At 56.1% G+C, this 24,387-nt stretch overlaps 11 protein-coding genes across 11 annotated transcripts, besides 12 other annotated features; all 11 read right to left on the bottom strand.

The window, feature by feature from the left end:
* The first annotated feature begins 667 nt into the window (after positions 1-667).
* Positions 668-690: a microsatellite.
* A 190-nt stretch (positions 691-880) lies between these two features.
* Tco025E_01436 (putative chloride channel protein) lies at positions 881-3,826 on the bottom strand (the record flags this gene model as incomplete). Its single annotated transcript, XM_029368374.1, has 1 exon — positions 881-3,826. The coding sequence occupies one exon, from the start codon at positions 3,824-3,826 to the stop codon at positions 881-883; it is 2,946 nt and encodes a 981-aa protein (XP_029231493.1).
* Positions 3,827-4,229: 403 nt separating this feature from the next.
* Positions 4,230-4,249: a microsatellite.
* A 25-nt stretch (positions 4,250-4,274) lies between these two features.
* Positions 4,275-4,919, bottom strand: Tco025E_01437 (uncharacterized protein; the record flags this gene model as incomplete). The annotated part of the gene is made up of 1 exon (XM_029368375.1): positions 4,275-4,919. One exon carries the CDS (start codon positions 4,917-4,919, stop codon positions 4,275-4,277), a length of 645 nt encoding a protein of 214 aa, XP_029231494.1.
* A 232-nt stretch (positions 4,920-5,151) lies between these two features.
* Positions 5,152-5,222: a microsatellite.
* An 89-nt stretch (positions 5,223-5,311) lies between these two features.
* Positions 5,312-5,356: a microsatellite.
* Positions 5,357-5,735: 379 nt separating this feature from the next.
* Positions 5,736-6,410, bottom strand: Tco025E_01438 (uncharacterized protein; the record flags this gene model as incomplete). The annotated part of the gene is made up of 1 exon (XM_029368376.1): positions 5,736-6,410. The coding sequence occupies one exon, from the start codon at positions 6,408-6,410 to the stop codon at positions 5,736-5,738; it is 675 nt and encodes a 224-aa protein (XP_029231495.1).
* A 184-nt stretch (positions 6,411-6,594) lies between these two features.
* Positions 6,595-6,642: a microsatellite.
* A 74-nt stretch (positions 6,643-6,716) lies between these two features.
* On the bottom strand, positions 6,717-7,112 carry Tco025E_01439 (uncharacterized protein; the record flags this gene model as incomplete). Its single annotated transcript, XM_029368377.1, has 1 exon — positions 6,717-7,112. The coding sequence occupies one exon, from the start codon at positions 7,110-7,112 to the stop codon at positions 6,717-6,719; it is 396 nt and encodes a 131-aa protein (XP_029231496.1).
* Positions 7,113-7,390: 278 nt separating this feature from the next.
* On the bottom strand, positions 7,391-9,910 carry Tco025E_01440 (putative transcription factor 25-like; the record flags this gene model as incomplete). Its single annotated transcript, XM_029368378.1, has 1 exon — positions 7,391-9,910. The coding sequence occupies one exon, from the start codon at positions 9,908-9,910 to the stop codon at positions 7,391-7,393; it is 2,520 nt and encodes an 839-aa protein (XP_029231497.1).
* A 561-nt stretch (positions 9,911-10,471) lies between these two features.
* On the bottom strand, positions 10,472-14,059 carry Tco025E_01441 (uncharacterized protein; the record flags this gene model as incomplete). Its single annotated transcript, XM_029368379.1, has 1 exon — positions 10,472-14,059. One exon carries the CDS (start codon positions 14,057-14,059, stop codon positions 10,472-10,474), a length of 3,588 nt encoding a protein of 1,195 aa, XP_029231498.1.
* A 281-nt stretch (positions 14,060-14,340) lies between these two features.
* Positions 14,341-14,364: a microsatellite.
* A 368-nt stretch (positions 14,365-14,732) lies between these two features.
* On the bottom strand, positions 14,733-15,071 carry Tco025E_01442 (uncharacterized protein; the record flags this gene model as incomplete). The annotated part of the gene is made up of 1 exon (XM_029368380.1): positions 14,733-15,071. One exon carries the CDS (start codon positions 15,069-15,071, stop codon positions 14,733-14,735), a length of 339 nt encoding a protein of 112 aa, XP_029231499.1.
* Positions 15,072-15,198: 127 nt separating this feature from the next.
* Positions 15,199-15,218: a microsatellite.
* A 32-nt stretch (positions 15,219-15,250) lies between these two features.
* Positions 15,251-15,270: a microsatellite.
* Positions 15,270-15,293: a microsatellite.
* Positions 15,294-15,515: 222 nt separating this feature from the next.
* Tco025E_01443 (ankyrin) lies at positions 15,516-16,658 on the bottom strand (the record flags this gene model as incomplete). Its single annotated transcript, XM_029368381.1, has 1 exon — positions 15,516-16,658. One exon carries the CDS (start codon positions 16,656-16,658, stop codon positions 15,516-15,518), a length of 1,143 nt encoding a protein of 380 aa, XP_029231500.1.
* A 63-nt stretch (positions 16,659-16,721) lies between these two features.
* Positions 16,722-16,755: a microsatellite.
* Positions 16,756-17,772: 1,017 nt separating this feature from the next.
* Positions 17,773-20,469, bottom strand: Tco025E_01444 (P-ATPase family transporter: proton; the record flags this gene model as incomplete). The annotated part of the gene is made up of 1 exon (XM_029368382.1): positions 17,773-20,469. One exon carries the CDS (start codon positions 20,467-20,469, stop codon positions 17,773-17,775), a length of 2,697 nt encoding a protein of 898 aa, XP_029231501.1.
* Positions 20,470-21,471: 1,002 nt separating this feature from the next.
* Positions 21,472-23,013, bottom strand: Tco025E_01445 (uncharacterized protein; the record flags this gene model as incomplete). The annotated part of the gene is made up of 1 exon (XM_029368383.1): positions 21,472-23,013. One exon carries the CDS (start codon positions 23,011-23,013, stop codon positions 21,472-21,474), a length of 1,542 nt encoding a protein of 513 aa, XP_029231502.1.
* A 204-nt stretch (positions 23,014-23,217) lies between these two features.
* On the bottom strand, positions 23,218-24,039 carry Tco025E_01446 (rho-like GTP binding protein; the record flags this gene model as incomplete). The annotated part of the gene is made up of 1 exon (XM_029368384.1): positions 23,218-24,039. One exon carries the CDS (start codon positions 24,037-24,039, stop codon positions 23,218-23,220), a length of 822 nt encoding a protein of 273 aa, XP_029231503.1.
* Positions 24,040-24,138: 99 nt separating this feature from the next.
* Positions 24,139-24,206: a sequence feature (GA-rich).
* Positions 24,207-24,250: 44 nt separating this feature from the next.
* Positions 24,251-24,295: a microsatellite.
* The last annotated feature ends 92 nt before the right edge of the window (positions 24,296-24,387 follow it).

The raw sequence follows: 24,387 nt of genomic DNA on the forward strand, positions 1-24,387 counted from the left end.
TGCGCTGTAGAATGAGTCAATGAGGCCGGCAAGCAGCCCGGTGCGATCTGCGAGGTACTCCGCCGGGAAGGTATCCACGTACTTCGCCTTGAGCAGCTGCATCACAACCTCCACCGTCAGCCGCTTCTCCTTTGGCACGCGCTCAAACATCGTCTTGATGAGAGCGGTCAGTTTGACGTCCCTCGCATCGTTGCTGGACGCAGCCATCTCTTTAATTCTCTCCTCCTTTCACACCACACCACACACCTCTCTCTGGGTGTGTGCGCACGAATGTGTCTAGCGGCGCGGATCTTCGCGGCGCGAATGCCCCCTCAAAAGCAGAGGCAGGGGGAGGGGGAAGCGTGGTGTTACAGGAGAATGCACCAGTAGGAAGAGGCGTGCATCCCGATGGGGGCAAGGAGAGGGAACGGGGTGGGGGGAGCAGGACACACACACACACAGAGCCAGTCATCGGCGAGCAAAAAAGAGTTGAAAGAGAAAGCAAGAGGACCGTAATGTGCAGCCACTGCCCACGGAAGGCGCGAAAGCAACAAAAAAAAAAGGAACATAAAAAACAAAAGCACACGGCTAAAGTCACGACACCAGCACCACTGTCGGGACAGAAAGAAAACACAAATGAACATGAAGTGACGGGACCCGCATGAGAGATGCGCACCCGAACGCCGACATATATATATATATATATATATACGTGCGTATATCAACCATTCACGGTGGCAGCAGCAGCAAGGACGGCCATTCTCACGCGGTTTCACCCTTCACAACGCCGCTTCTTCTCCCTTTACACGCCTCCATCCCGCGCCACTGGGATGCTTGGCTTCATCCGCGCACTTTGGCGCCGCGGTTGAGGCAGCCGCTGCCTTTAGTTTTTCGGTGATTCTTACTCCGGAGACCTGGCGCCGACGCTGGCGGATGCCAAGAAAAGCAAATCAGGAACGCTCACCCGGGACGGAGGCAGGGAAGAGGAGGCGGCCATCGGCTGAGGACCCTCCGCCCGCGGGCGCGGTGAGCCACTGCCTCCGTCATGCTCATCAGGCAACGATGGTGACGCTATCGGCGTGTTTCCTGCACCACCACCGCCGTTGTCCTCTCCCTGAAGTCCACGCAGACGGCGTAAGAGCGTGTCCACGAGGAGGTCCTTTCGCGTGATAATGCCCACGACGGCGTCCCCATCCACGACCACCATGTGTCGCAGCCCCATCATGCGGAAGGTGTGGTAGGCCATCTGCAGATTGAAGAACGGTGGAATCACCCACGGGCTGCGGTTGACAATAAGCGAGAGGTCAAGGACTGGCGGCAGGCGTCGCTCGTCCGCGAAAAACGGGCTGGAATTGTCGTCACCGCCGCCATGGTCGATGCCCTCGCTGAAGTGCATTTGATCTTCCTCCATCACGCCATCTGCGGTGTTGCTTCGTGCCCATATTTCCGACCACCTCTTGCTTCCTAGGAGAAAAAACAGGGATGTCTTGTGGGTCAACCACTCGGCCCACGTCATCTTGTTGATAGCAAGCACACTGGGCGGCAGCTCAAGACTAGAACCAGCGCCGGGCAAATCGGAAGTATCGCTTGAGCGGCGGGCACGTTGCAGCGCAGGCAGTGCCAAATAAATCTGCACGTCCTCACGTGTAACGAGGCCAACAAACTTGTACCGCACACGCTGCTCTCCTTCCTTCCCTAACGCCTCTCTCATGCCGCTTGGCTTGGCGTTGGCACCCTCAGTGCTTTCCTCCTGAACCGCCTCCACCACTGGAAAGGCATGATGTGTCGTGTGCCGCAGCGCATTCAACACGACAGAAGTCTTTTCCCGTAGTCGAAGCGTCACCACCTTCGAGGTCATCACGTCTGCAGCCGTCAGCTGCTCAAACCCTGGACGTAACAGGTGCGCCTGCAGATACGGCACAGAGTCCAGGCGCAGCATGTGGTGGTAAAGGGGTTCACTAATAAAGTCTGCCACCGTCTTGGACATGATGATAGCGACCATGACAGGGAGCAGGTAGTGCAGTTCAGAGGAGAGCTCTACCATAATAACGCAAATAGACATCGTCATGCGGGAGGTGCCAGAGAAGAAGGCGCCGGCGCCAATCAGCGCAAAAACACCAGGATCCAGCCAGGCCTGTGACGCTTTATAACTACGCTCAGCGCCGGCCCCACGTGCCGCCAGAAACCATAAGATCTGCCCGTACAACCTCCCAAAGGCGGCGCCAATGACCAGGCTCGGCACCACCAACCCACCAGACACCGCCGTCCCACTTGACCAACACGCAAAGAAGGTGTATAGTGCAAGAAAGATAAGAATATATGCTGCAGGAAATTCACCAATTGTTTGTCGTGAAAGGAGGTGTCGAATTGTGTCTTTTCCGGTGCCCATCGTAAGTGTTGCGAGTGGCGCATACGCGTCCTTCCTCGCACATGTCGCGGTGAACAGTCGCGTACTATTTTCCGTGCCCCAGACAAACGTCCCGTTTGCGCTACTCATTTCTTGCGTCAGGCGGCAGTCCGGCACGAGGGCCAACAGGTACGAGAGCGTGCCGTACAGCAGGACAATGACGAGAGGCTCAGCAAAGCGGCGGAAGACGATGGGGCGCAGATACCGGCGGCGATACTTGGCAAGCATGAGGCTCACTTTTGTGAAGACGGCCGCAAACGCCCCACAAAGGATTCCGAGAAAAAAGGACGGCACGATCGAGAAGAGGTTAAGCGGAATCGTCAAATTCACCTCAAAAAGGACAGAAACCGCATTTGACACCCACCCCAGCAGCTGCTGATCCTCCAGGATGGAACGAATCATGCTGATCGTCGTGAAGCAAATCATCGTGGCGAGAAAAATCTGCCCACTTGCACTGTGGTCCCAGAAGCTAGAGACCTCCTCCATCACAAAGAGTAAGCCACCAATAGGTGCCCCAAACGCGGCGCTGACGCCGCACGCTGCTCCTGCCGTGATGAAGTCGCGTCGGTCCTTATTGTTCCGGAATGCCTGGAAGAGTTTCGTCTGACACCCCAGGGTGCGGCTACGTCCCTGCGTCACTCCCGCCCCCGCAATGGCGCCAAGATGAATCAATGGTGCCTCAAGCCCCACCGGTAATCCGCCAGCCACCGCACACATACAAGATATGCTCTTTGCCAAAAAGGTGCGAAGATTCATTGCCTTGGGCACATGCACCCCATTCAGATACGCGATAACATCCGGTATGCCGCCACCCGCCGCAGCTGGCTCAAGAAACACAACTACGGCTGCCGCCACCACGACAAGCGCTATGGAGACACCAATGGAGAAAAGGTAACCAGTAAAGCGACCAATCACGGGATGTGCCCTGATCAGATTGTAAAGCTGAGCTGCACGGTAATCATCCACAAACTCCACCGTGTACGAAATGATCGTTGCCAAAACACCAACAGAAATGGCAATAATAACGTGTAAGATCCATCGCAAGGCCTCATTGCGCTCATCAGAATCGTACTTCTTGACCGTGTTCATCACCGTCAACCTGGCCGCATCAAGGTTGGAAGCTAACGTGTCGCCAATATCCACCGCCACCGCATCCTTCAGAGGCGGCGAACTCGTATTATTAGTATCATTACTTGTCGTCGTCGTCGTCGTCGTCGTCGTCGCAGTTGTGGTGCCCGCCCCGCTACTTCTAGAAGTGGCCGTCGCACGCCCAGCGTAATGTGCACGAAGGTGTTTCATGTACATGGACGGGTACGGTTTGTAGTAGTCGAAGGACTCGAAACTCGCCTGCTTTTTCGCCTCCTCCGGAGTCACATCCTCCGAGTGCCTCGTGTAGGGATTCGCCGTGTCCCAGAACTCGTCCAGTAACCTGCGGAACATGGCGTTAAGAGAATCGCGAATACGTATGCGCGTATTTACTTCCAGGGCGTGTTTCTTCTGCAACTAAGTGTTTCACCCGCACAACACACACGCCTTGCTCCTTCTACACAGACTAAAATAGGTGTAGGAATGTGTCTAGGTGCTGGGCACCCACTTCTATACCTTCCTGTTGTTTGTTTGCTTGTTTTTGCGTGGATTGCCAGGCGAGCGAAAGGAGGAGGCGGCGAGGGGGGGGGGAAAAAAAAAGGCACCCAAAGTTCACACAAAAGTCTGCAGCAACCAGACGGTGAGGTGACATCGGCAACCGGACCGCACTCACCAGGCAGAGGCAGAGGCAGAGGCACACGCACGCACGCAAATACACTTCTCACTCTTTTCTTAACTTCACCTAAAGCAACATTGGACAGCACACACACACACACAGAAGGAATTGCCACGGTCCTTCTTGTCAAGACCGCCGCCGACTCTTGCGCTCCACGTACTTGTCCACTGCCCCTTTTCCGCCCTTCCGCTCAAGCCGCTCAAATGTGTCAGCAAGAATCTCACGCTTAAGCTGCGCCCGCTTCGGGATAAATGGCCGCTGCTTTTTTCCCTCCTTCACCGCCCCCGCCTCCCGTTTGATGATTTCCTTTCGCAGGTTGTCGCGGCGTGATTGCACCTGGCGCCCCTTCATGCGCGACACGTGCCGTTGCGACTCACGCTGCAGCTGCTGAAGCTCCACCTGCAGGTCTGGCAGCGGCCGAAGCTTCATCGCCGACAACTCGTCGAGGTTGTCCTCCCCAAACACATCCCGCTCATTCTCTGAGAGATCGTACTCCTCCAGCTTCGCACCGCTCGCCTCAAGCTCGCCGCGCCGGATAATGCACTTCAGACAGCGCATTCGATGCCTACGACGCGTCTCCTCCTCCTCCTGCTGCTCGCGCAGGAATTTGTAGTGATTCTCAAACTGTTTTTGGTCAACGGTGCCGTACAAATCGCTGAAACGCGGGTCAACCGCTTTCTGGCGCGTCACTGCCGGGAGGGTGCTGTGGTGCTTCGGCCGCACCCGTGCGCTACGCTCCGGCGGGGGCCCGTCGGATCTGTCATCCTCCATTTGCCGGCGTTGTCCTTGCGGCGGCTGCTGCCCATAAAAGCCAATTGGGGAGGGATAGAGAGAGAAGGAAAATGGCAGAACACCCACGCTTTATGCGCGTAACGCTTTTCGGCATGGCAGCAACTCCGCCGGAGCCAACAGGTGCACCGACGATCAAGCCACGCGGGAAGCAACGGCTGGGGAGGCGCCCCAGTCGCAACTTCCCCCCCCCACACCATCAGCTGACGGTGAGCACCATAGACACACACACACACAAACAAACAACAGTACAACTCAACTACGACAGACACTCGCCGCACCCACGTGCCTTGCCGAACGAGAGGGAGAAGAAAAAAAGCGGCAAGGCACCCAAGTCGTAATTGATCCACTCGTAGACAACCAACGGCGCCCAAAACAACAACAACAACAACAACAACAACAACAACAACAACAACAACTAATGCTCTTGGACTAGAGAGGAGGAAAGGACCCACAAGCCGCACTAAATGCTCGCCTGCAAAACAAGTGTGGGTGATTTCATGGAACTTATCCAGAACGCATGGAAACCCTGACGCCATATCGATATCGAAGGTGATGGGATTTGCTGAGGTAAGCCTCCCCGTCCCCGCCTCACACCCTGCCCTCCGTCCAGGGAAAGTAAACAATGGATCACCAGCACTTCTACGAATGCAAGAGAGAAACGGAACCAATACGTTGCGTTGGAGTTTCCCACACCCACTCCTTCTTGACTAAATATCTTCCCCTCTCCAGGTATACGTCTGTGGTGTGGAGGCATGGAGCAATGACGGCATGGCACGAACAGCAATATTTACGCGTCTAAAGTGCATTGGGACCCGCGTCAATAGCCGGTGGCTGGTAACCCGTGGTGGCCACAGACGGGGGACGCACGCCGGCACTGCCGACGTTGCTGGTAACGGGTTGGCCGGGCGTCGGGGAAAAAGGGTCCTGATTCGTGCCACCCAACGCCTCCCGTCGCGCGGCTTCCTCCTCCCGCAGCATTTCTGGGTCCACATACTTTGGCAGCTCGACGACAAGGTTCACACAAAACATGAGGGTACCAAGAACAACCGCCACACCCGCCGCCACATAGTTCAAGAGGCCGCCCCCGAACGCAAGGGTTCCCAAGAAAATATAAAAAATAGCCCTCCCTGTGTACGTAGTCAAAAAGTAGAGGTATTTCATCCAGATGTAGATAAGGCCCCGCAGGCACTTTACTTGGCGAAGTTCCGCAGTGAGGGCAAAGAAGCACAACATCACGAGGTAGACGTTCAAGAAGATTGTCGAAACGCCGATGTTAAGGGTCATTAGACTAATGATTGAGCTGGCAATCACGAGACCCATTGATATAGCCGACAACGCAAGAAATGAACGTGACCAATTCCTACCTTGTGCGCTAAACCCCTGCTCATCGGCGTACAACTGCTGTCGGTACTGAAGACTCTGTGCGGCAAGGTTCGCGCTGCCGCTTGCAACTCCAGCGCTAGGGAGCATTGTAAGCGATACAGTTAATATCTATGCGTAATAATGGTGGGGCTTGCCTTGACACTTTTCCGTGGGCGGCTTCGACCAGAAGAGATCCCCTCCCCTCCCCTCCCCCTCCAAGAACCCGCCCACAAACCTCCAGAAGAAGCCAAAAACGGACTATAAAGAGAGGCAAATAAAAAAAAGGGCGCAGACAAGAAAAAGATACCAACAACAACAACAAGCAACAAAAAAATGACAAAGGCGGCACGTGGAGATGCAGCCCCTCGGTGTGAATAATCTCTTTCCGGTTACGGGAAACACGCTTGAGTCCTGTCAACCGGCAGTGTTGGAAATTGCCGTCATCTCCGCGAGGTGGGCCTGGGTCGTGTACGGCAACACATTGTAGAGGGCAAGAAAGTTTGACTTTGAGATGGTCATGAGACCGCTGAGCTGCGTGGCGGAGAGGCCATGCGCCGCGCTGCGCAACGAAGACGGCGGCGCCTGCTCCAACACTTCTGCATATCGGTTATCTCCGAGCATCACGCGCATCGCGCAGTGAAGGTCTTCCAGCGACATTTGTTGCTTCACCCGCGCCACATCCCGCGGTGTCACATGCGCAATGTCATTCGCCGTGACGCGGCGAAGCCGACCCTCCAATGCGAGCGGTGGGCCGCTCCCAGCAGACACCCCCGCGGCGGACGACGCAGAGCCCCACCACCACGCTCGCATTGCCCCGTCCCCTTTTTCCTTCCCCTTTGCCTCGGTGTGTCCCTTTGTTGTCGCGCGGGTGAACCACAGAGTGAGAAGGCCCCAAGAAAACCCAACGGATGCAGCACACAAAATTCATCCTCCCCCTCCCTTCTTCACCACCGCTGCCGCTGCCAACGCCAGCACATCAACACGTACACAAAAGCAGAATTACTTCCGTCATTTCAAACTGAGAGGTAAAATATACACAACATACTTCCCTCTCCGCTCATTTCTTTTTCGCAAGTGCGTAGTTCGCTTTAGTTCTCGTCATCTTCACTTTCTATAAAGAATCTCTCGTCATACCAACTTTCCTCTGTTTCCCACCCATCTCCTTCCTCCTCCTCCTCCCCGTACTCGTACTCGTACGACGACTCTTGCCCTGCGGCTTCGTCTTCCATGCGCAGTCGACGGCTCAAGTTGACGGCAGGGTCAGGAACCCCGGCAGCATCCAACGCCGCCCGCAGTGCCATCTCTTGCGTGCTATTCCAAGGAAGGAGCGTTTGAAAGAAGAGGAGGAGGGGATTGTGATCCTCCCCAACCTGGCGCTCTCTACCTTCCTCCTCAAACCTTGTGCTATACCTGGCGAGCTGTTCAGCCGGCAAGAGCGTCGGTGGTGAGAGGGGCCCATACAGAGCTTGAAAACGCAGCAGGGTGATCTGTTCCATTGGGGCAAGTTCGCGCCTTGTTGCACGCCGCGCCTCGTCGCGCAAGTCTTCCTCGGTGAGTTCGTTCGTGTCTAGCAAGTGTGCCGGAATTGCCGTCAGGGTTGGACCCAATATGTCCTCTTCCTTGAGCGGTGCGTGCTTCCATGGAGTGAGAGGGTGCAAGGCATCCGCTGTGACGGCAACAGCAGCTGTCGAGGTGGTGGTATTACCAGCACCACTGCAAGATGTTAACCAACTACCGTCATCGTTTTGCACCACCTGACGCAAAAAGGCGCTTGGCTCTGCCGCTTTCCACATTTCGGCATTCCTAGCCACCCACATACTAGCCACGTGCAAACTGTGCTCCTCTGTGGTCGTCTCGTGGGCCTTCACAATATCCTGCCATGCTGCTGGAGCTGATGGAAGCACAGACTGGCTTCCAAGTTTCTCAACAAGTAGCACTGCAGCGGAAGGGAAACGACCAATGGCGCGCGCAAGCATCACTACAGCCGGTGGAGTGTTGTGGAAGGCATGCAGTTGCATCGACTTCATCTCACGTATCACTTTTGAGGTCTTGCTCCTGGTTGTCCCGGTAGCGCCCACGCATGCTGCTTCCTCGCGCTCAAGAAAGTATTTGGCGAGGGCGGCGCTGAAATAGAAGCCGGGCAGGGTTGACAGTGCCAACGCCAGTCTGCGGTTGGACCGTGCATCATTCGACTCATCCGCTTTGCCATCCGCCTCGAGCTCAAGTTCACGTGTCACGAGAAAATTCACCTGCACTAGCCATGCCCACCGCTTCGCCCGCAGTGCCAAATAGTCAAGTTGCAGCAGCATCCCAAGTGGATCGGTGTCATCGAGGGAATAGATCAGTTTTGCGATCTCCCACGCGGTCCTGGTGGCCGCTTTTCTGAGTGCTTGCTGCACTCCACAGCGCAAAACCTGGAAAAGTTGTTTATTAGAAGCAATACTGAAGGGCATGCAACGTCGCCGCACTGTCTGTCGAACTGGAAACCGCGAAAGTAATACCCCCACGTGATACAGCGCAACATCAATGGCCTCCTGAGCGCGCGGGACGCTACCCATCGTCTCAAACATGTTGCTCGCAATAATAAGCGTAGGGATGTGGTACGGTGCAGACGCCAGGCATTGCATAATGCCTTCTACACCGGCGTGAAGTGAGCCGCAAACCGCCAGCGCCATGTCTGCACGACGCGTCTCGGCCGTGGCATCGTCAAGGTAGTATACAAGAGGGCCGGCAACCATGCTGTTACTATCCTCCTTGGAGGTGTGGTTATCCTTAGCTGCCTTTGTCCCTTTCACCACGAGAGCCACCCCGAGACCGTCATACTGCGGCCAGCAATAGCGGTTTGGTGTTGCCAGCAGGCTGTGGAAAAAACGGGGCGCAAAATGCCCGTGTTCCGCAAATAGAAGCGAGGCTGGCCTATTTTCCCTGCGACGCGTTGGCACCCTGCCGTCACCAACGTCCTCCACTGCTCTTGCACCAAAGCGACGGATGCGCTCTTCGCGTGTATCAAGCTTTTTGACGTCGCAAGCAGAGAGAAGCTCAAGAAGATCCGCCTCCTCACTCTCCTTACCGCCCGTGTCAAAACCGCCAGCGCCGGCAGTTGCGTCCTCCTCTCGTTGCCGCAGTGCTGCCTCTAGTAGCAACTCTTCCTCACGCTCTTCCTCGCGACGTTTGGCCTTCGCGTTCCTATTGCGCTGCCGCTTGCTGCGGCGCTCGCTCATCATCTCCTCCTTTTTTTGCACCTCGCCCACCGCGGCCGGGGCGTCCCGCGCCTCCACCTCCTGGTTCGAGCTTATTGCAACCTCGGGCTCTCTCCTCCCTGCAAGCGCTGCCCGTTCGCCTTGGCCCTCCGTCTTCCTGTGAATATCTGCTTTGCCGTCGACGCTGGTGGTCAACGCCCCTCCTTCCTCCCCTTGGCCGTGATGGCTGCACGTTTCAACTGGAGCCTGCTGTCCCGCCGCCTTTTGCCGCCGCCCGGATTTCCTCGCGCCCCCGGGGATCCTCATCGTTGAGGGGCGCGTCTTCTCCGCGTCGTCGTCGTCCTCGACATCGGCGCCTGTAGAGGCCTTCACGAGGTTCTGAAGGCGTCGCAGCTGTCGGGCAGACATGTATGGAGCGCTCTATGAGTTTTTCTTTTACTTCCTTTTCACACCCTATGCCGCTTGCTTGCTGTTTTGCTTCGCGCAGAGCTGGCGTAGGTGAGAAATGCCGCGCAAACGCACAAACGGACACGAAACGAGCAACGGAAAGAAGTGACACAAGGAGGACGGAAGACGACACGGCGATGAGTTCAGGAGAAAAGCAAAAAAAAAAGAAAATGCGAACACAAGCAAACATTACTCCCTCAGTGCGACGACATGTTATCGTCCCATTGCTCTCCTTACCGTTACTCTCGCACACGCACACACATGCACGCAAGCTAGCTAGCCATAGTGTCTGTATGCGGCAATGATTGGTCGTATCGGCGAAATTTTAGAGAGAGAAAGAGGGAGACAAAAAAAGTCACTGAGAGCTACTTGCCCCCTCATCTTCGTAGTTGCACCACGTCTAACGCCATGCGGCGGGTTGCATCTAAATTTCTATAAAGTAAAACGCGGAGCGACGCAAAAATATCTCAGAATGGGCCCCCCATGCGGGGGCGAAACGAACACAACGGAATGAGTAGACCCTCAATGCCCTGACGGTGCCCGAAGCATCGGTGGCCTGGCCGGTGAAGAACTCCCATCCAGAACCCCCGGAACAGAGAGGGACCGCGACACGCCACCGGTCGAAGACCGTGAGGAGGAGGAAGCACGAGGGCGTGAACTCCTTTGCTCGCCCCTTGTCGTTCGTTTCACGGCATTCACAGCCGTAAAGGAGACAGAGTGGCGCTTGGGGGAAAGGCCTAGAGCAATTGCATCCCTATCCACCTGTTTCGGCGATGGCGACCTATGCAGCAGGGAGCACCGACCAGGAGTCCCGAGTGGATGGCACTGCACCTTTTGCCTTGGCTGTTGTCGCTGCTGCTGACTGATACTGCGCAGCACAGGTGCCACCCGCTGCGATGACGGTAGCGCTGATGACCCGGCCTCCCCGTGATCCTCAATGCAAGAGTTTCGTCGAGCAGCAGAGCGCTGCGCCGCCTCCCACGCGAATTGCTCTGCTGCTTGAAAACTCTCCAGTCGGTCACCCGCCTCCGCCGGCGGTCCTCTGGACATGACTTCTCTTAGCCGCGCGAGCTCCAGGACTGCCCGCTGCGCCAGAGACACGACGCGTCCTCGAAGATAGAGGGTGGACATCTCTCCTCGAGTCGCACTCACGTTGTCCTCTGTGTGGGGCACGGGACTAGCATCGAAGAGTCGCTGTTGCACCTCGTGTGGGCTGTTGCCGTCCACGCAGGTGTCATTCAACGCCTCACTCCCGGCTTGGTGAATGCTCATCAGTGTACGCAGCGTGGTTACCTCCGCCCGCCTCTGCAACTCTACCTCGTTGAGGGCGTCAGCCAGCGCACGCCGTTGCTGAGCCAGTTCCTCGCGCAGCTCTTCGTTCTTTGACGCAAGTTTCTTTAAGGACACCTCCGCCTCAGTACGCTCCTTGGCGTGCAAGGCGGCAGCGGATTCTTGCAGCCTACGCAACGCTCCCATTTCCTTTGTTAGCGCCGTCAACTCCTCTTGTTGTTGTTGTTGTTGCTGGTGCCCTTGCCGCACAGCTGCCGAGGCGCCTTTGCTGCGCTGCTGCATACGCGAAGTCTGCAGCTGCAGGAGCATAGACTTTAATTTATTTGAGAGGACCTCATTTTCATCACGGAGGGCCTGGCATTCTCCTTCTGTCTTCTTCAGCTTCTCAGTGCAGCGAGCCAGCCTTGCCAACACCTTCGCCTTCGCCTCCATCGCCTCCTCGTGTGTGCGCTGGCTGGTCTCAAGCAGACGCACGCGTTCGCGCAGCTCCTCCGCCTCCCCGCGTACCGACTCGTATCGCTCACGCAACTCCACACAGTCCTGCTGACTGGCCTCCAGCTGAAGGTGCAAAATGCCGCGCTCGCGCTGCAGCATCTCCATGCGTTCCGTTACCCTTTTCTGTTCCGCTTTCCACTCCTGCTCCCGCGCACGCAACTCTACAAGGGTAGCCTCCAACAGCTTCACCTCACTGCCACGCTGGTGACACTCTTCACGCACTAACCGCTCATGTTGCTTGCTCTCCTCTAGACTGGCTTGGCAGGTGGCGAGCGCGTCCTGGCAGCGTGTCATCTCTGCCCTGCTTTTTTCCGCCTGCCGCGCCTCAAGTTGCTGAACCTGGCGCTGCATCTCCTTCTGCCGTTGAAGGTGGAGACGACGCAGGGTCTCCAAAAGGCGTTCACAGGCCCGATGACACCGCCGCAACCGACCACGCCCGTCCGCCTCATCGGCATCGTCACTTTTGGATTTCCTAAACGTCGTAGGACTCACACTGCCGCGGGGTCGCTCTGCGTTTGGCTTACGCTGTTGCACCGGGGCAGCAGTCTTGCCAGAGAAGAAACGTCCCTGCCGAAGGTCGTCACGAAGCTCTTTGCACATGACAAGTTCGAAAAAGCTGTTTTCCTTATCATCCTTTGTTCCCTCCTTCCCCTCATCCTCTCCTGCTGCTGCCGCTGCGGCTGCTTCCCACTTCGAGCCACACAAGCTGTCGGCTTCCCTAGCGAAGAATTCCTCGGCGGCATCCGGATGCGGCTCGCCCCACTCCGACGTCGCAAAGGGTGCGGGACGCACCCTCCGTGAGGATGGTCGCGTAGGACGGGACGTGCGAAACATCTCTACAAACTCCTCTAGTGTGCAGCGCATGGCGGAGAAGCAACTGACGGCCTCGTGAAGGAGACCGTGCTGTGTCTTGTTCACTTTCTCCGCCTTCGCCAGCTCCGTTTCGAGAACGTGGACCCGGTGCATCTTCCGCCGCACCTCGTCTGTCTGCTGCTGCAGCGCCTCCTCAACGGATTGTAGGTGTGACTGAAATTGAGTCTGCTCGTCGCGTGTTGATGTTGCGGCCCGCTTCACGGCCTTCTCCGCTTCATGCACCTTGACGTGTAGCTGTCGAATTAGTGCTTCTTTGGCTTCAATTATTTCCTGCATCTCTGCAACGGTCGCCTGGGACTCACTCTGCCGCTGTTGCCACTGCCTAAGCTCCGACTGGCACGCCTCTAACTGCTCCGAGAGCCGAACTTGCTCCTTGTCCTTCGCGTGGGTGGACTCCTGCAGCTCATGCCATTCAAACGTCCGAGAACGCAGCTGTGTCTCAAACTCGGCAATCTGCCGCTGCATCTCCTCCTGTGCCAGTTTCCACTGCGCCTTTTCAAAGTTCAGCTCCTGTTGCAACTCAGAGGAGGTCAGACGCTTTTCGTCCTTCGCGTGACAGAGCTCCACTTCGGCGCGGGAGGCCCTGTCCTGAGCCGTTTGTAGCTCTTGATGCAGCTCCGCAATGGTGTTTTGCAGCGCCGCACACTGCATTGCAAGCTGCTCCATTTTCGCCTGAAGCGCGTCACACTCCTCGGCGGCGGCCTGCTTCTCCTTCAGCAATTTTTCATATCGTTCATTCTGTGACTCAATCTCGCGGCCCACCTCCTGCAGCACCGACTCCTCTTCCGCATCACGACGGGCTTCGTAGGCCTTCAGTGCCACCAGGATTCTTTGCTGCACCTCCTCCTCCGTGAAGAGAGGCTCATTTTTCCTCAGCAGCCTTCCCTGGTCGTGGAAGCCGTTTGCGCCGGGACCAACGGCAGCCGACGTTTCTCCAGGAGCTTTGCTCTCGCTCTCGCCCTCGCCGGCTGCGTTTTGCCGCGCAGGGGTTTCCGGGCCCCACACTTCTCTCGCCACCGCCGACGCCGCCGCCCTCTTGACGGAGTCGGAAAGCCTTATGGTTTTCTTTTTCTTCTTGAACAGACGCTTCTTGACAGCGCTGTCCGCGCCACCAGCAACAGGGGTCGGTGAAAGAAACAGCAATGTGCTGGGCTCCTCCACCGTTGCCGCGGCGTCACCCTTCCCTGCCGACGGGGACCGCCGCAGCTGCTGCGGCTGAGCGGTCACACCATGAGACACCGCCGGCGCAGTGGCGTACGTGACCGTAAACTTTGCCGGGGCCGCCGCAGCGGACGACGACGTCTGCCCCCGCACGATCTCCGGTGACGCCGTTTCCGCGAGAAGCTCTAGGGCAGAGCGCACCACGCGCCTGCCGGCGCTCCCACCGTCCCCGGAGCCTGCGCTCACTGCGGCCGTGTGGGAGTTTCGCCCGGGTGTCCCGTAGTCCGTCATCGGGGCACCGCCGCCCTTAGGCTTCTCCCCTGAGCGGCACAACTGCGGCGGCGTGTCTGCCCCCGTGCACTCCGTACGGGTTGCGCTGACGCCACTCCGCGGGACACGCCACCCGCCCGTTTGCTGGGAGCTCGTCCCGGTTGCAAGCCTACGCGGCGTGCACAAAATAAGCGCAAGCCGAAGAATGGCAACGACAACAACAAGGGAATAAAAAAAAATGATAAAATAGCAGGGTTAGTGAAAAAGACAAAGATGAGGGCTTTTTTTTTTGCCCTCACCACATATATATATATATATTTATAAATTCGGATGCATGAAAAGAGTGCGGTTGGAAACCCGCCAAAGGGGCACGAATGCAAACATGATAAGAAGTAACGTGCTTGAGGGCATCACGTGGCCAGAAATATACAGCAGCAGTCTTTTCCCATCATTTTTCTCAGGGAGGGAGGACAAAAAAAAAAAAACAACTACCAGCAACGCTGGGAGAGGAAGAAAACGCGGCTGAAGCCTCTTGTTCATGACCGCAATAAGGATATCCCGAAGGACGTGGGAGCAGACTAATATGAAGCAAAAGAAGAAGCAGGTCGCAACTATAAAGGAATTGAAGAGAGTGGGCTGTGCGGGTGCGTTTATGTTTTCCCCCCCCCTTTTTTTTTTGGCACTTCCGACCCCGTCACTCCCCGTTCGGCTTCCGAGGTTCCGTCTTCGAACCCGTAAACTTCCCACGCGCAAGCTGCTGTAGCAGATGCAAGCAACTCCTCTCAAGCTGCTGCCTCTTTGCAGTCTCTTCGGTCAAAATCTCCTGCCTTGCCGCCTCCAGTTCCCTGCGGTGCTGCAGCCACTCCTTCTTAAACTGAGCGACGTAAAGCAGCTGGTCATCCACCTCGCGAATCATGGAGTCAAGAACGCGGAGTGAGCCCTTTGCGTGCCGGCGCTGCACCTCTAGTCGAACAACCCGCTCTGTCTTCGCCTGCTGTTGAAGGGCGTTGCCCCTGGTATTCGTCCGGGACATGGCAATTCCCGTATACGTAAGCTAAATCTCTGAAAGGAAGTATCCCTTTGCGCTGCCCGGTTGCAGCAGCGTGTGCGAGCGAAAGCCCCGAGACCCCCTTTTTAAAAACTTCTTCCCGTTTAACAAAAGAGAGAGAGTGAGAGAGAGGACAATGACACCAGATGTAGAAGGCAGTACTGCATACACACACACACACACATATATATATATATATATATATATGTTCTAGCCACAGTGTGAGGTAAAGGACCCGTTCTTCTTCTTCTCCTGCACTCCGCCCGACTGTCTCTCAGTGATTTAACGGAAGCAACTGGATTTCGTCGAGATTCGTAGCAACTCAGAGGAGACAAAGTAAGGCCAAGAGGAAGGCAATACGGCGTCGTAGAGACCCTTATGTGCCCCGGAGCGAAGTCCGCTCAGAGAGGCCTTAACAAACGGTCCCTCCTACCTTAGTTTCTCGTATAGAGTTCGCTTCCATACTTCCCACCTTGCCTCGATCTCCTGTGCGTCTATGGGCGGGGGCTCCGCAGCCACCCGCCGGGGGTGATGCGTCTGAAGCATCCCTCGCTGTCTCGCCCTAAAGGACTCATTTTCTTCCTCCTCACGCCTCACCAGGAACTTGAGTCGGCCCACTGAAGCTCGGAATGCAACACCACCACGGGAAGACACTTCCGGCGCCTTACTCCTCTCCCGCTCACCTTGTACTGCCTCTCTGCTGGGGTTCTGTGACACGGCACTTAACGAGCTCGCAGGGTGGCGTCCACGCAACAGGTACTGTGGCTCATAAATGCCCCCCGTGCGGGGCTTGGAAAGCGAAAAGGTAGAGTCTTCTTGCCGACCATTTTCTCCCTCTCCCGTTTCAGACTCCATGCGTCCCAGCGTGGAGAGTGCCCCATCCTCTTGCTCATTCCATCCACTGCTGTCATTCCCGCCGCCGGCAGCAGCCGTACACCGTGGGATTTTGCCCTCCGATATCTCCAAACCCGGGTGGGTAACTGCCCCCTGCATCACCGCATGGGCAATATCCTTTCCATGGCCCTTCGCTTCGGCCCACTCCATCTTATTTCGCCCCATCGCGACTTCGCATGGATCACACCCTTTCCCTCGCAGCAGCTGAACGCAGTCAAAGTTTCCCTGATGGGCCGCCACCATGATGGGCGACACACCCTGATAATTAGGAGTTGCGGGGTTTCCTCCGCCATCGAGAAGCAGCCGTACAAGGTCAAGGTGCCCCTGCTGCGCCGCGATAAAGACGGGCGTGGCACCCGTGTCTCTGCCCAGGTTGGGATCCGCGCCAAATTGCAGCAGCAACCGCGCCACGGCGGTGTGGCCATTCTGCGACGCCACAAACAGCGCAGTGGCACCGCCAGGAGACCTCGCAACGTTTGTGTTGGCTCCCTTTGAGCACAAGAAGGCCACCACCTCCGTGCGGCCAGCCTCCGCTGCCAGCCAGAGCCCGGTGCAGCCCTCACAGGGGGCGCTCTCCAGGGCACACCCGTGACGAAGAAAATCCTGCACCGCCGCTAGGTCGCCATGCTGGCACGCCTGTCTAAATGCGGCGCCCACAACGTCGTCTCCACGTTCCATTGGAGCCGCTACCAGCGCCGTCTGTGCATATGTGCGTGCTCGCAAAAAAAAAAATATATATATATAATAATAATAATAATAATAATAATAATAATAAGTGAGGGCAGTAACGCCGCTGTAGATCAGCGGCCACAGAGAGAGGCACGCACGGCACTTACAGGCTGCAAGGGAAATACAACCATGGGGAACAATAAAGAAGTAGAGAGAGGAAAAGCAAAAAATCAATACGCAAATATTCCGTTCTTTTCTTTTTTTCACACCCTCTGGGTGTTTTGTTCTGTTTGCGGGGGAACTCGGAGAGAACCCCCTCAGCACTCGGACCGCTTCTTTCTTACGTCACTCGAGGCCCATTCATTTGCCCCGCTGCCTCCTCGCCGCCGCCCGCCTCTTGACGGCAATTTCATCTGCGTGCGCGTTGGACCGGGACGCGCCGATGAGTCCCAAAGAGAGAAAAAAAAAGAGAGAAAAACACACGCGGTAATATTTTATGGCATCGGCTGTTATTTCTTTTCGTTTTACGTCAAGTCAGCCTGCCACATTGGAGAACATAAAGCAACAACAACGACTAACGGCATGCAAAAAAAAAAAGAATCTCTTCGGCCCTCTGTTAGGCATAAAAGAAGAGATACAGGTGTGACGAAAATAACAACAACAACTGCAATTAACTGCGTGCACGCGGGTCAGAGCGAAGGGGAATAGGCAATGCGTATGCCACCGGGACATTTTCCTCGCCCGGCCGCTGAATGGATGGGTTGCCTCCTATCTGCTGCCGCTTCAATAGTGGAACTGCGTCCATCCGCTTCCTCAGCATGTCCGCAACACTTTGAAACCCCAAACTTCACTTTTTCTAAACTCATACTAATAGCGCACAGCTGCAGACACGTCACTCCCCTTCTCACCCACTCCCGCCTCAACGCTCTTCCCATGAATCAAAGTATATGGCATACGAATCCAGCACATGAACACAGACAGAGAGATGCATAGACACGATTCTCTCCTCGCCCCCTCAGACATGCACAGAGAGTCACGCAAAGGCGTTCCCAGTTATTGTCCCACAATTTTTTTTCTTTTTCGTTGCTTCCGTGGCCTTCTCCCTGCGGCCGCTACAAGCTAATTACGTCAGAAGCGGCTGCTCGACGTTGTCGGTGGCGCCCAGACTCATTCCGCGTGAGCGACGCCGGAATCTCGTCTTCGCCGATGGCTTCCACCTGCCCTCCGCAATGGTGCGATAGTTAAATATATCAAAGACCTCCAGCGCCTTGTATGTCAGCACCTTCACAATTTCCTGCACGAACCACCAGCTGACGCACCAAACCCAAACCCAGAGGGGGAGCAGACGGTGCGCCTTGCTATTGCCGTGTGAAAGACCAACGACGACGACGTTGTCCAGCTTCCCGTCCGGCCAGAAGGAGGCAACGCAGGAGGAGATCCCCAGTGAAACGACGGCGCCGAGGAGGAGAACAAGGCTGGGGCGGAAGGACCAGAACCAATTTGCGCCTGTGCGGGAAGAGAAGAGCGTCAGGAAGTCGGAGATGGAGACCTTGAGGTACAGCATCGTCACAATCTGGCCCTCGGAAACGGGAGGGATGCCAAGCTTGTGGAACCACGAGGAGGTGTCGTGAGAGTCCAGCGCCATCCAGAGCAACAAGAGGGACGACGCACACGCCACACTAGCGAGCACGGTGGCAATGATGAACACCACCGGCAGATTCCATCGCTGAGGACGTTGATCGGGCACAACGTTGTCGTACCCAATCGTCATCAGAGTCCCGTCGTTCAGCAGCGTAATAAGCATGAACAGCAGCACCGGAATGCGGAAGAAGCGGAAGTCGGGATCCTCAATCCCGTAATCCTGGCACGGAAGGGCAAAGACACCAATAAAGAAAAACAACACAAGCTGTAGGGTTGCGGCAATACGATACGTTAGAAACGACAGCATGCGTTGAAAAACCCCACGCGCAATAAGCATCGCGTCCACCACGACACTTAAGCCGGGTTCTGTTAACACCATGTCTGCTGCTGCTCGGGCGGCGTCGGTGGATCCATCCACGGCAACGCCAACGTCAGAGCGCTTCAGTGCGGGAGAATCATTGACGCCATCCCCTGTCATTGCCACTGTATAGCCGCGCTGTCGCAGCGTTTCCACAATCAGGTATTTATGTTCCGGGTACACTTGAGCGAAGCCTCCGCAAGCCAACATCATGTCACCATGTGTCTCACCGAGTGTCGATGGGATATCCTTTGGGTCTCCACTTGCGGGAAACCTTGGCAGCCCCTCGGCGGTCAAGATGTTTGTGTCCATGTCAAGCATCCTGGCCATCTCCTTTGCAATGAGTTGATGGTCACCCGTAATCATTTTCACATCAACGCCATACTCCTTGCTGCGGCTGACGGTCTCCTTTGTGTCTGGGCGCGGCGGATCCAGAAAGGTCAGGATGCCCGCCATATGCCATTGCTGGTCCTCCTTGGTGCGAGCAACTGTGAGGCAACGGACGCCGCGTCGACCCAAGTCTTCGATGATGCCTTCAACCTGGGCCTTAATGGCGTCGCGGTTGTGCACCAGCTGCAGGACAACGTTTGGTGCACCCTTGGTGACTTTGAAAACAAGACCGTCGGGACCGCGTAGGGTCGCCTCTGTGCGCTTAATGCGCGGGTCAAACGGGACAAACTCCAGCTGCGTGTACTTGTCACACTCATCCAGGTCAGCCACGCCCAGTACCATCGTGTCAAGCGCATCACGGGGCGGTTCACGCCACTTGGCCGCAAGGGCAGCCAAGACGAGCACGATCTCGCGGTTGTATTCCCTACTGAAAACGTGACACTGCTGCTGGATTTCCATCTTGTTCAGCGTCAAGGTTCCCGTCTTGTCAGAGCAAAGCATATTGACCGCCGCCATCATTTCAATTGAGGAGAGGCGGGTGACAATCACCTTCTTCTTGGCCAGTTCCCTTGACCCCAGCGCAAGCGTAGTCGTGACGACAATTTCGATAGCAATTGGAATCGACACAACAAGCAACACGACAGTAAACTCCAGGGAATCGCGAAAGTTCATCTTGTACTGTCCCATGAGGTAACCAAAGCAGGTCACACATAACACGAAAGAAAACGATGTCAAGGCAAACATGACTCGCACCAACACGTAGTGAATGTTGCCAAGATCGGCCTCAACGGACTGCAAGAGCAACGCCGTTTTGCCAAAGAACGTCTTCTGGCCTGTGAACTGCACCGTTCCGTCCACCTCACCACGCACTACAGTAGAGCCCATCTTTGGCATCTGCTCCACCCCCATCGTCACTGGAAGGGACTCGCCCGTGAGCGCCGCCTCGTCCACGTCGATGGTTCCCTCATTGATGGTGCAGTCGGCAGGCACAGCGGAACCCGAGGCAAGCTTCACAAGGTCACCAGGAACCAGAAGCGCCGCGTCAATGTTCTGCCACGTTCCATCACGCATCACAGTGGCGAGGGGCTTCAATGAGTCGCGAAGCGCCGCCACCGCATCACCGGCTTTGGTTGTCTCGTACCAGCCGATTGTAGCGTTGGCGAACTGAATGAAGAGAAGAATGCCGCCATCAGGGAAATTCTGGAGACAAAACTCAATGGAGACGGCCAACCAAATGGCTATAGGCATCGGACCCCACATACAGCGCATGAAAATAAGCCAGCCAGGCACCGTCTTGTGGGGAAGCTCATTGCGCCCGTGGTGGTCAAGGAGTCGATCGGCCTCCGCGGACGACAACCCCCTTGACGGCGGCAGCAGGGGGACTTCCTCGTCATCGTCCTGCTGCAGTGACTCCACCAACTCCTTCGCCATGCACGCAATACTCCGCCCCCTTTCCTTCCTTTTTTTATTTTCGTTAATTGTGTGGTTTGCTTTGGCTTTGCACAAAAACACGTTTCATGAAGAAGGGAAAACAAAACAAAAAGAAAATAATTGTATATAATTACATTTAGTGCTGTGTGCGCGCGTGTTTCAAAGGCTTCGGCGCTCAAATGCATAAGTCGGCGCTTGCAGATACTCAGACGCATACGGGTGTGCGTTACGTGGACCAGCAGGCAAGGAGGGAACGAACATCGCCATCAGAGTAACTCGGCCCACATAAAAGTGGCACCTTCAATTCCACCAGCTTCTCGTTTATTTGCTCTCGCCGCATATATTTTACCTTTCGTCTTTTCTTCTCAAAAGGGGGCACCACACACAATGGCGAGAGAAAAGGTATTAACTGAGAGTGTGTGGGCGGTGCCGCGCCACGCACCCGCAGCCTCACACAACCACAAAAAACGGCTCGCACAGGCTCGCAAGGTAGAGACATATCAAACGGTGATTAAGAAAAAGAAAAAGAAGCATATATACATATATATTCTTTCCCCTCCCCTATTTTGATGCATGCGTGCATTTATCCTTGATCCTTTTTCTAAAAACAACGGTAATAAAATAAAGAGTTAAAAACAAACAAACACGTCACAATACCTCCTTGCGTCTTTGCGGTAGAGAAACAAAGAGTAATAATATCAAATAAAAGAAAAACGGCGGCACCAACAGGGGACACACCCAAACACCCCCACTCCCTCAGCTTAATGCGACTCCCCGACCTCTAGTCATCTAAACATCTAAACGTGAAATTATAAAACAAAGAAGGAAGCTGCTGCAGCTGCTGCGATGAAGACAAAAGCGACATCACCTCTCTACTACCACCCCCACAATTGCTGTCTCTTTGCGTGTGTATTCCAGTTGCAGCGGCCCTGCCATTCGCGTCCATTTTTGTGCGTGTTTGGTGTACTCCCCCCCACCTCCACCCCACGTGGTCTCTCGTCCTCATATCCGCCCTCCCGGGAGGGCTTTCAATTTCGCCTGAATCTGCGCAGAGAGCGTTGCCAGGTCGGGCGCCCGACGCTCTAGCGGCCGCTCTACATGCGGCAGCGGCGGCCGCACGGCGTCTCTCTGGGCCCCCGCATCCTGCGAGGGTGCAGCAAAGACAGCTGCCACACCCAACTTCCCCTTCAGCTCCTCGCCCTCCTCCTCCTCTTCGCTCCCGCTCTCCTCCTCCTCGGCCTCCTGGACGCCCTGGGAGGTGGAGCCAGAGGAGTAACTACTGCTGTCGGTGTCGTCGTCGTCGTCGTCCTGCTCTTCCCCCCGCGCTACACTCCCGGAGTCAAGGGTGCGTATCAGCATCTGTCGTAGCTCCAATATTGAGCTTTGCTGCTGCGTCACCTGCGCGCTGTAGCGCTCCGCTTCCGCCTGCATCCGTCGCCGCTCCTCTGCCCATGTCGCCTCGATTTCGCGTCGCTCACGGCGCAACTGATCTAATTGTTTCTCAAGTGCCGCCTTCCCCTCAAATAGCAGGTCAATTTGACGTCCCTGACGCAGCAGATCACCAAAGAGAGCCGTGTTTTTCGCGTAAGCTGCCTTTAGAAGGGCGTCAAGCTGTGAAACCTGAACTCTGTCACTCTCTCCCTTCATACACGTAATATCCTTCAGTAAACTCTCAAGACCAGCCAGCTTCGCCTCCTGTTTCTCGATTAGAACAGTGTATTTCTCTTCATATTCATGTAGCTGTCTTTGGTACTGCTCCCGGGCACTTTTTTCCTGCTTCGTCTCCTCTAGGGCACGGTTCTGAATGTCCATGACACGTGTTCTGTTTTCAGCCATATCCCGCTTCAACTGACGAATAAATCGCTTATTCTCCTCATTCCTTGTGGAAAGGGCGACAACGTCAATAATTTTCTTCTGCAGTTCCTGGTGCGTTTCAGCCTGCTTCTGTGCCATGTCTTCATAGAGTGCCTTTTGGTGTTCATACATCTTTTCGTAACGATTGCGCTCCCGCTGAAGCCGTTCATACTGGGCGAGGGGAACCAGGCGCTCCTCGTCCGGGATTGCCTCTAAACTTTGACCCACAGGGAGGGAGCTGCCGCAAGGTGGGTGATGACAGTGTTGACGTTGGCTCGGATGGCGGTGTGGCTGTCGCTTCTCGGAGGAATTCGGCGTCCGCGAGGAGGCACACCTGGGCGGCGCCGACGAGGACAAGGAGCGTCGCGGCGTAGGCGACTTTGAAAAAGACAGCCGAACGACGCCCGTGTTTGTCAAGTCGGAGAGAGGAGCGGCTCGATCGGCGTATGCGCCGCAGCCGCTTCCAATGTTGCTGTTGTCGTATTCGGTAATGTCAACAACGCGGCCGTCGTTTGCGGGGAGCCGCTGCGGGGAGAGGATGGCCACTACCGACGGGGCCGAGCTGATGCACCGGACGGTGGGCTCGTCCATGGAGTCCTCCAGGTAAATGGCGGTGTCGTCGGTGGAGGTGCCAAAGTGGCGTGGATCTTCGCCCCCATCCTTGCGGGCGACAGAGGCTGCGGCCATCATTGCGCGCAGGCGTCTGCCTCACCCTATGAAAAGCGACGGCGGACCCGAAAAGGAGCTAGGACAAAAGAGGAGAAAGACGATAAGATAAAAAAAAAAGAAAACATAGAAGAGCGGCGATGTCTCTCTCCCTCTCTCTTTCCTACACACACACGCAGCAGCTGCTACAACAGCTTACTTATTAATACTTACTTTCTTCAATCGCCATCAGAAGAGCTGACAACTCCGTTTTGCGATGCGGTGGTTGCTGGGTGAGCGGGGAAGTTCATCGCCGCCGCCCAGCGTCAAAGCCTCTCGGGGGGTTGCGGGTGCCAACCTTTGCGTGTACGCCGGCTGCTTCTGAAGCCACAGCAGCACGGCGGTGTGGAACACGTCTCGAACTCCAAAGCCTGTCTTGGAGCTGCAGACCACCAACGCGTCGGCCCCAATGCTCTGCTGCACAGTGTACGCCTGCTCCCGCGTCACCAGTCCCGCTGTGATGCCGCGCCTGTCCGCCTTGGTCCTCAAGTCAAACTTTGTGCCACACAGCACGACAGTGAATGGTCTGCCGTGGCTGCCATTTCGCAGAGGTCCCACCGCCTGCTCCACCCGACGAATCTCGCGGTACCAACGCATCTGCAGACTTGTGAGGCTGTGCGGATCATCCCACGCAAAGCACAAAATAAATACCGAAACATCACACTGCAGCGGCGACGGCAAAGCCGTTGGCCCGCCGGCGCTTGCGCATGCCTCGCTGTCCTCAGCTTCATCAGCAGGCATCACGCCGCCGAGGTGGCACATGCGCCGGAGCTCCTCGCACTCTTCCTGCCCCGCGGTATCCCAGAGGGCCAAACTCACGGCTTGCGGCCCGCCTGCCCCGCCCTCGCCGTCATTGATGGGAAGCAGCAACTCGTAGTTCTCGATGGCGGTCTTGTGATAGCCCTGATGCCGCGCCAAGTAGTCGAGGCCATGCGCAAAACTGTACTGTAGGCACGTCTTCCCGACCTTGCCGTCTCCGAGCAGGACCACCTTGCAGCGCAGCGGCCCCATCGCAAGCGAGCGACAGGCGCGACGCTCACTAAATAATGGCACGACGCAACCCACACAGAAATATTTGGATCCTGCGGTGCGACATCATTCTGTGGTTGAAAGCGGAGAGGGCGAGCAAGTAAAGTGGTGGAGGAGGAGGAGGAGGGAGAAGAAAGAGAGAAATGAAGCGCGAGGAATCTGGACGCGCCTCGCCCCTCTCCGCTGACAGAACCACCGCCACCGCCACCAACACAAAAAACAACAACAACAACAAGAAGTTGCGATGACAAGAAGCGCCAGCGGCAAGCTTTAAACACTAGAAGGAAAAGAAAAAGAACAGAAAAGTTTCTCCCCTTTCTTCTCCCCAGC

Source organism: Trypanosoma conorhini, assembly GCF_003719485.1.
Source record: "Trypanosoma conorhini strain 025E chromosome Unknown Tco_14.4_contig_00047, whole genome shotgun sequence".
In the NCBI taxonomy this organism is placed as follows: Eukaryota; Euglenozoa; class Kinetoplastea; order Trypanosomatida; family Trypanosomatidae; genus Trypanosoma; species Trypanosoma conorhini.